This window comes from Pyrus communis, chromosome 10, assembly GCF_963583255.1.
Source record: "Pyrus communis chromosome 10, drPyrComm1.1, whole genome shotgun sequence".
NCBI lineage: Eukaryota > Viridiplantae > Streptophyta > Magnoliopsida > Rosales > Rosaceae > Pyrus > Pyrus communis.
The window spans coordinates 2,499,970-2,509,777 of record NC_084812.1 but is presented as its reverse complement, the minus strand read 5'-3'; the positions used below and the strand labels follow the sequence as shown (position 1 = coordinate 2,509,777).

The 9,808-nt window shown below is 35.9% G+C and overlaps 1 protein-coding gene across 1 annotated transcript; it reads left to right on the top strand.

The window, feature by feature from the left end:
* The first annotated feature begins 3,499 nt into the window (after positions 1-3,499).
* LOC137747423 (palmitoyl-acyl carrier protein thioesterase, chloroplastic-like) lies at positions 3,500-8,013 on the top strand. Its single transcript, XM_068487527.1, has 7 exons — positions 3,500-3,793; positions 4,798-5,327; positions 5,495-5,628; positions 6,347-6,460; positions 6,637-6,808; positions 6,912-6,980; positions 7,191-8,013. The coding sequence occupies exons 2-7, from the start codon at positions 4,839-4,841 to the stop codon at positions 7,458-7,460; spliced, it is 1,248 nt and encodes a 415-aa protein (XP_068343628.1). The 5' UTR covers positions 3,500-3,793; positions 4,798-4,838; the 3' UTR covers positions 7,461-8,013.
* The last annotated feature ends 1,795 nt before the right edge of the window (positions 8,014-9,808 follow it).

Below are 9,808 nucleotides of genomic sequence, written 5' to 3'. Positions count from 1 at the left end.
TATACTACTAAATTATTTAATTTATTTTTTGGTTATATATCCAGGTTGTATCCCTTTAGTTCAAAACCCCTATATTGCTGGCTGCCAGGTTGTGAAAGTGAACGGACCATGGGGACCGGAGAAAAAAAAAAAAAAAAAAAAAAAAAAAAAAAAAGCCGAGGACAGTTAACGGACTAAAACCCTTGTTAACGGCTACGCTTATTGTTTATTGCTTTACCAAGTTTGCCTTTCCATGCACTGATATTCACAAAACTGCCACTGGCATATGTCCGTTGCACGTCTTTTCACTGTTGTTCTCTCCGCCCTTGACAGCCGGAAATGAAACGCACGCGTCAAACACACGCCGAAGATACAACATGTAGTTTACCGGTCTAATTTATTACTTTTTCTTTTCTTTTCCAAAAACGCACATATTAGTTCACAACAAAAGCACAAGAAATTTTAAAGCGATTGTTACACCACCACGTGATCGTTATATATAATTTACAAAACAAGGATGCTAAATATTTAGTTTTAGCGCATGTTATCATGTAAGTGGTTTGGTAAGTGTTATATATATCACCACTTGATTTGCTTTAGCAGTGTCATTGTCAAACCTAAAAATTACAATAATGTTATTCTTACCACAATTTTATACCACATTTCTTTACCATCTTAGATGGCAGATCAGTTGGACAACCACATCATCTGAATTAATTAGCATTTAATCAAAATGTTAATCAATAATTAATAAAATTGATTAAATGATGATTGTGGTATACGAAGAGTCTCCATCTTTCACCTAAAATTATTTAAGTGTTTTAATTAATAAAAAGATTGAAATTAAATGATATAACTTGTCCAACTCATCGGCCACATAAGATGGTAAAGAAATATGATATAAAATTATGGTAAGAATAACATTACTCTAAAAGTTATTCAACAGGGCACAAGCACTGGATGACTGTTTAGTATAGTGACGTACGTGCATGTAGTCGTCCATCTTTTCGGAAGGAAACTTTGAATTCAAATTTAAGTGACAAAAGTTGTAGTTGAATCGAGAGTTGTTTTCTTTTGATCAAGTTGATCTACGTCACAAATATGGCTCTATTGAGCAGATTTAACTTGTTAATTTAAGTCTACTTTTTTGAAGACTATGCCTGCATGAAAACGTAATGTAAGCCAACAAGATTGAAGGGTCAAACTTGAGCCAACGAACAAGGTTCATTGAGCTTGTCAAATGAGACTTTCCTTTTCTTTTCGTATCACCAAAAAAAGCATATATACATCAACCTTTTGCAACAATACACATATTTTAAACAATGTTCTAAAAGACGCTATGCGCTAGTCGAGCAGCGGACTAAGGCCTAGCGCCTAGGTGGTTAGGCGGGCTCCTAGGCGGACTAGACGAATTTAATTAAATATATTATATTTCGTGTAAATAAATATCTATTTATACTTAAAATATATATTATTTCTTCATAAACTACAAAATAGAATGACATATATATTATGAGCTAGTGGAACATAATGAAAACATGGGAAACAATCATATAATGTGTGTTCATTTAAGTATTCAATAAGTCGCTTACAATTTATTAAAAAAAAATAAAATGTAAAATGAAAGTTATCTATTTTCTGTCTAAGTGAGTCGCAACTTAGGCAGGTCTTGGCGGGGCAGACGGGTGCCTAGGTAGTATAGGTGGGCGCCTCAGTAGGTCTAGGCGCCCTTTCTTAATTTTGAAACGCCTAGGCATTAATTGGGGCAGTGACCGGCCGCCTAGGGGGGATTTTTATAACAAAGATTTTAAATTAAAGTTTATGAATAGGATGAAAAAATAAAATAAAAATGTAATATATGGTCGGGGTAAGTTAAGGGGATGGCTGATGGAGGATGGCCGATGCGGGGATGGTCGATGGAAGAATTAAAATGGTGTAATTTTTGAATGAAACTTGTTTTTTAATACGAATTGATCAGATTCTCTTCAGATCTCACAGTTCAAAGTCAATAGATTGAGAAATTCAAGCCGTTCAAGAGAGAGAGATTTAAACCCTTAATTTGTGTAAGATGAACTAATGAGATGTATTAATGAAGGTCATATGATTTAAAATAAGTGGTTCGGATCTTTGTGTCCGTCATCTCCGAACACAAAGATCCGAAGAGAATCTAGATTCTTTGAAGACCTCAAGTAACATGACACATAATCATATGACAAGTCAAAACCATGTGTGTGTATATATATATAGATGTTTGTATACATATATAAACAATTTGAGAATGAATGTAATTCCCTTGGTCTCCAACGCGTTGGAGGTCAAAAGCAATTTGAGCTGGCAATACAACTGTTAATTTACTACACATATGGTTGAGCTACTCACCATCAATTTGGGAGATGGGTATCATGGAATGTAGTGTTCAAGTTTGGCACCGAGCTAATACGTAGCTCAACCAATATATGTCCCAAAATACAAATTGTATATATATTTTTTTAATTAAAAAGGTATTATTATAACGCTTGGATGATGTTGTTGTTAACTTTTGGAAGTTAGAAGATGGATAATCATACAAGTTTAACATTGTTTTAGAGTTAAAGGACGGATATTGTTTCAATCATGAATTTGAGGGGAGCGTCCAAATTGCTCTTTTTACACCTTTAAAAATGACATGTTACAAATTTTGAACAAAAATGATGGTGATATTAAAGTACTCACTAATGTATTCATAATTTCCTAAATTGAATCAATACAAAGTATAATAAAAGTGAAGCGTTTCAAAGAGTATTAAGAGGATTCGCAATTATCGTTGTCATCATATTTATCTTTCGAATAGATTCGTTTATGTGTGGTTCACATTGTAGCTAACTTGGCTGAGTTTAGGCACGCAAAGTTTGTTTGACCCTTAAATTAGGCTTGAAATGACATTCCATTCTTTAAAACGGGGCATACATGGACATAATTAGACTTTTTTTGTTCGACAAACAATATGATGATCTACACTAAACTCGTCTAAACTACAAGACGATGCAACGACGAATACTCTTAACTAACTGCGTTACAAGATCTCTTACAAAAAAATTAAACTATTTAGATGTTAAGTTTGATTTGGACTGAAATTGATAACTTATTCACACATGTGTGTCATCAACAGTTTTTTTTTCTTTTTCTTTTTTACCACCATATAATCTAAAATTTACGTATAACCCCACCATAACGACAATTTCTGCAATTTGGTAAACATAAAAGGTCCCTCAACTCAACAATAACAATAATGTTAACCCAAAATAACACAACAATAATAATGAACCAAAAATAACTCAACAGTAATTGTTGGCAAATTAATAAATCCGTTTAACAAAAAAAAAAAAAAAACAGGTGGGAGTGGCAAAGACGTAAATAAAAGAAGGAAAATGGTGTCGGGTGAAGAAGTTCGGAATGAGGCGGGATTACGTAAAGCCAGGTTGAGAAACTATATATTGAGTCCCTCGCTGGACGCCAATTCCCCACCACCCACAAAACCGCTGGCCCTAAAATCCCCTCTCTCTCTCTCTCTCTCTCTCTCTCTCTCTCTCTACACATACTCTCTCTCTCTCAAAAGCTAAAAGAAACACCACCCCCTCTACCACCACCGAAGGAGAATCGGAAAACCCTGGAAACTACGCAGAACTCGAGGTTTTGCCGATCCGGAATGACGCAATAGGCCTTCCATCTGCTCTAGATTCAAGTTTGTTTAGTTTAAGGTGAGGGCAGGAGGAGGTCCAGAAAGCTTTCTCGATTTCTTCCGGAGGGGGTCTGTTTGGTTGCCGAGAAAGTTGAGGTAAGACGAAATGAATGGGAATATTGTTGTTGTTGCCGCGTTGTTTCTGTTTTTTTTGTTTGGTTTGAGGGGGAGGTGTTATCTCCGGCTGTTAAAATTGGAGATCTATATGAGAAAGTTTTGAAATTTTGATTTATTTTTCTTTTCGTTTCTGCATTTTCTCGGCAACCAAACAGACAAGGAAGAAAATTTGTTTGCTTTAAGAAACGAAGTGGAAAAATGGTTCTCTTTTCGTATTGGAAAACATTTATATGGCATATGAAATGTTTGTGTGATTTCTCACTGGATGCTTGTTGATGCAGAAGCTCAGATCTGCCTTGATTTTCTCTGCATATATTCCAAAAGTTTTCATTTTTTAGGCCGTAGCTGTATCAATCATTGTGCTTTCTTAATTCTATTTTTTTTAGGCAGATTAATTTTTGATAAAGTTTTATAATTTCAACTGGTTGTGCACTTTTTTCTCAATAATTTTAGGTTTCTCTGATACTTTTGTTAATTTTTCGTGTTTTCAGTTTTGGTTATACACAATGTTTGATGATTGAAACGTATGCTTAAAATTTTAATTGCTAGCCCTTATGGGGTTAGAGTAATTTTTAGTTTTTGTTCCTCGATTTTTCAGTTTTGTAAGGAGAATATGTTTTTCAAATTTTGAATGTTGAGTCTTGTTTAAGTTTCTGAATTGGGTTGTCTTCTAGACTGCTTTCCCCAAACAAATAAACAAAAAATGGATAATTGCACAGTACAAATTCTGTTGGATTTTTCGTTGGTTTCTGAGTATGGAATCAGGTGGTGTTATTGGCCTAATTTGTTAGGGAAGGAATTGTTCTCAGTTTTTGTTCTAATTACATTACCGTCGGTGTTTTGGTGTCAGTGGCTACCTGGCAATTGGCTCTTATGCCCGCAGTTGTAACATGCTGGCATTTTGTGTATATTGCTGAAGATTTGGTTATTTTTGTATTCCCATGTGAAACTACATTGACAAATTTGGAATTTTATTGTTACAGTGCTCGGATCGGTGACTCTTTGCTCTGATCCAATTGTCATCATGGTAGCCACTGCTGCTACTGCATCGTTCTTTCCGGTTTCTTCTCCCAACTCAGACTCTAGCGCCAAGAACACCAAGCTCGGGTCAGCCAATTTAGGACTCAAATCGAAGTCTGCATCGAGTGGTTTGCAGGTAAGGGCAAATGCTCAAGCCCCTCCAAAGATAAATGGAACTAGCGTTGGTTTGGCGACTGTGGAAAGTGGGAAGCATGGGGATGACATTTCATCCCCTCCTGCACGGACTTTCATTAACCAATTACCTGATTGGAGTGTGCTCCTTGCTGCTATTACCACAATCTTCTTGGCTGCAGAGAAGCAATGGACGATGCTTGATTGGAAACCCAAGCGACCTGACATGCTCATTGACCCATTTGGTCTTGGACGAATTGTTCAAGATGGTCTTGTCTTTCGCCAGAACTTCTCAATTAGATCATACGAAATAGGTGCTGATCGTACGGCTTCAATAGAGACGTTAATGAATCATTTACAGGTTTTTGAAAAATTCAATTTCTATGTTATGACAAATTCAAATTTAGTTTGTAGTTAAAAAGATTGAAGCACAAATTGCATGTTCTGTGACTGGTTCAGGTTCTTGAGCTTGAGTGCATTTTCTTTTTCACAAGCTTTATCTTACATACTTCTCTTTTCGGGCTGCAGGAAACAGCACTTAATCATGTTAAGACTGCTGGGCTTCTGGGAGATGGTTTTGGTTCAACTCCAGAGATGACTGTAAGAAACCTGATATGGGTTGTAACGAAGATGCAGGTTGTGGTAGACCGCTATCCTACTTGGTAAGTCACATGCATCTTGCTCTTCTACCAGAAAAGTCGTTTACTTTTTATTTTGCCTTGTCGCTTATTCATTTATGGATCTGGGTTCATTAACTTTACTATTTTGGAATTTATGTTGGTTCTGCTATGCCGTTATCTATTGTATGAATTATGTATAATTTTAGGATTAGCCTTGAATAGTAGTGGGGACACTTCAAAAGTTACTATTCAATTTGGTATTCGTAAAAAACACAAGCACACTGTTGATGCATTATTACAGTAATTCAAAATGTTATTTGTAGATGGCGGAGCTAATTTCTCATTAATATTCTTTTTGTTTCTCTTCACTGTGTATTTTCTTTCGTCTTTTTATGTTGTAATAATTTTGGCACAAAGGTTGAATGTATTATGAGCCAGTTGATGTATTCGTATCCATTTGCATTCTGGTTATTGCGAGTTGATGTCTTGTTTTAGAAGAGGAAGTTACTAGAGGCAGAAGCTAACTATTCAAAATTCCCAATACAAGAATGAGTGCTAAAGTATCGACGAATTTGGGAACATAATTAACATGCACTAATACATCATTTCTATGCCCAACTAGGTTAAAATTGACAAGTTGTATACCATCTGTTTTAGCTGATGACTATATATAACTATTATATCTGAATGGAAGGATTTGTTATTCATAAATTTGATTGGACTATTATGGTGATAGACTCAAATTGTTTCTTTCTTGCAGGGGTGACCTTGTTCAAGTTGACACTTGGGTTAGTGCCTCTGGAAAGAATGGAATGCGTCGTGATTGGATTATCCAGGACTTGAAAACTGGCCAAATTCTAACAAGAGCCTCCAGGTAATTGTTATTCCTGTTCCTTAGTTACAGTCTAAGAAATGTTTTCTATATTACAGATCTAAGGTAGCTTTTGGCAATTCAATCAGCAATATGGCGCTCTTGCACAATTAAATGGTGTTCTAAAGAGTAACCGACTGGGATTTGTATGGCCTTTGTTTTCGCTGTTGGTTTTGCAGTGTGTGGGTGATGATGAATAAAGTGACGAGGAGATTATCAAAGATGCCTGATGAAGTTCGTGGTGAAATAGAGTCTTTTTTTATGAATTCTTCTCCTGTTGTGGAGGAAGATGGCAGGAAACTGCCGAAACTTGATGACAAAACAGCGGACGTTGTTCGCTCTGGTTTGACTGTAAGTCAATCATCTTTGCACATAATTCTAACGTGCTTCTTTTAGCTGCTTGCACACTATGAAGGATTTTCTTTTTATGTTTCCTTTCCCTCTCTATTTGCAGCCTAGATGGAGTGACTTAGATGTCAACCAGCACGTTAATAACGTGAAGTACATTGGTTGGATCCTCGAGGTAGACTTCTGTCAATGGAATTTTTTTTCTTTTCATTACTTGAAGTTGTACTAGTAGGTTTCTGATTTTAAGTTGAACTTACATACCAAGCCCAAAAGTAATTAGTGGGTGTGTTGCATCAAGATTTTGGATGGATAATGATCATTTCTTTTTTACATCTTGTACTTTTTACACGCCTCTTTAACTGAAAGATGATTCTGGTTGATGCAGAGTGCTCCCTTGCCAATCCTGGAGAGTCATGAGCTCTCTTCTATGACTCTGGAGTATAGGAGGGAGTGCGGGAGGGACAGTGTTCTTCAGTCCCTGACTGCAGTCTCAGGTGCTGATATCGGCAACCTGGGAAGTAATGGTGGGTTGGAGTGCCAGCACATGCTTCGACTCGAGGATGGGGCCGAGATTGTTAGGGGAAGGACTGAGTGGAGGCCCAAATATGCCAACGATCTTGGGATTCTGGGTCATCTTCCAGCAGAAAGCGCATAGCAAAACATTAGGTTCCTTGCGGCTGGGATGGCAACCAGTCTCACCAGCGTGTGCCCATTGCTTGTGTACAAACCTGCTCATGTTTCTCGGATTTTTATATATATGTTTCTTCACCCTATATATATTCCCTCCCATCTGTCATCTTTGGAAAAAGGATAAAATGTAGTCCTTTTGTAATTAGCCCTTGTGTACACTTCTTCTCTCTCTTGCTCTCGCTCTCCCCGTCCCTCTCTCCGCCCTAATAGTCTGCGTCGTTATGCTTTGCCCGGCCATGGTGGTTCTGTGCCTGTAATTTTATCGGTTTGTGCCACTCGGAACCTTTCGTGTTGCATCCTGACTCCAGGTTAATTGTCTTGGTAAACCGGGCAAAAGACGATACTACTTTTGGCATTTTTTTTCTAGTTAGATATGGCAAAATTTTTTCATTGTTTCACATTTGGATCGTTTGGTAGGAAGATTGGTGTCTGTGTGAATAATGACCTTCTCTTGTATTGCATTCTCTACTACCATTTTTTTATTTTTTTTATTTTAATTAAAATCCCCATTTTTCTTATGGAAATAATTCCGAACACCTATTTTATTCTTGTGTGCTTGTTTGTCTTTTGATTTTTATTTGATTTATGAAAGGTTAGAAATAAACAGGAGTGTGCGGTCTACTAGTACCAATTTTTCGAATAACTTTTAGTACACCACATACATAAAGGATATTTTAATGATACACTGATCGACTGAACTTTGTTCTAGTTATGCTCTAGCTAGGCTCCGCTAATGTTTTTATTTATATTGATCTTTTGAGTTGGAAAATAAGTAGTTTTTATCACAAATGATCATTTATTGTTATCAACTCATCAGTTTGGTCTTTTATGTTTGAAACTCATAAATTTTGTCATTACTGTTTGATTTCGTTAAAAACCTATTAACGGAGCTGATGTGACACAAAGATGGGGCCTAGGAAGCCAATCAAATGGTGCCATGTGGATTGTTAGGACCAAATTGATAAGAGTATGGAACATAAGGGACAAAAACCGATGAGTTGATAAAACATAAGTAAAAATTCAAATAATATTGCAAATATGGATGCCCCACGTGTGTTGGATAAGCCTTCACCTACCATTTGCTACGAGAGTCTTTGCTTTCTGACTGTCATAGCCGTAAGATTATGGTTGTTTGTATCTATGATTTCTGCCCATATAAAAGAGTCATATTATGACCCCAAAATACACATAAACAACTTCGCATTTTCCTTACAAAACAACAAAAGATCAAATCATATTGTAGAAAGAAATTCTACAAGTTTCTCTCACTTCTTTTCTTCTATATTCATTTTTCTTATCTAACACAAGTAAAGAGAACAAGACAGAGTGATACACTGATCATGTCCTACTTCGATTCTAACAAAAGTTTTCTCTCTTTTACCTATTTACAACAAATGAACAAACTTAAAAGTACTCCACTTTTTTGGCTGAAAGCTGAATTGTGAAGCTGAAGGTGAAGGTTATTGATTTGGCTATTCTACCTGAAGTTGTCTATGCTTGTTGGCATTTGATTTAAGCCCATATTATTGTGAAGAAAATAACACTATAAAAAGTCCAAATTAAAATGCTACAGTTAAAACTAGAGGGAAAAAAAATTAATAAAAATGACTTGAAAACTTTGAGTTAATGATAAGGACAAAATAAAGGGTAAAGTGAATAGTATCAGGTTTGACTTTTTAGTGTAAAAATGTGATTTTTCATTAAAGTGAACAGTATCGCGGACTTTTCATTAAAACTCAAAAAAAAAAAAAAAAAAAAAAAAGCATATTTAATGGCTTTGCTTTGTTCTTAATACAACTCATATGCATGAACAATTGCACATGTGTAGGTTGAAAGCTCAAAACTCAGCATGAGACCTCACATGATTAGGCACCAATCTCCAATTGCTTAATTGAAATTAAACGGCGCAAAACCAAATACATTGATTATTAATTATTACCATCATATGCCAACTAATTTAAACTTTGAATCATTCTATGAAATTCTATATAACTACGACTACACTCGTGGATCCACTGTAAACGTTAATGTATAAAATTGCTCTCACTTCCCGCTATTCAGTTGATGGTATCTTTGAGTAAGTTTGGCAATTTCTTGTGCAACTCGTTAACCCAACACAAAATTATATGAAAATAACATATTTCAGGTCAACCTGTTAATAAGTTGGATCGTTGTCGTGTCATCCGTTAAGAACCTAATAACATATCGTTAGCCAGATCTAGAGATTAGGCTTGACAATTTCTTGGCATGATCCGTTACCCGGATACGAAATGACCCATTAACGAATTGAGTTGTTATCGGATCACCTGTTAA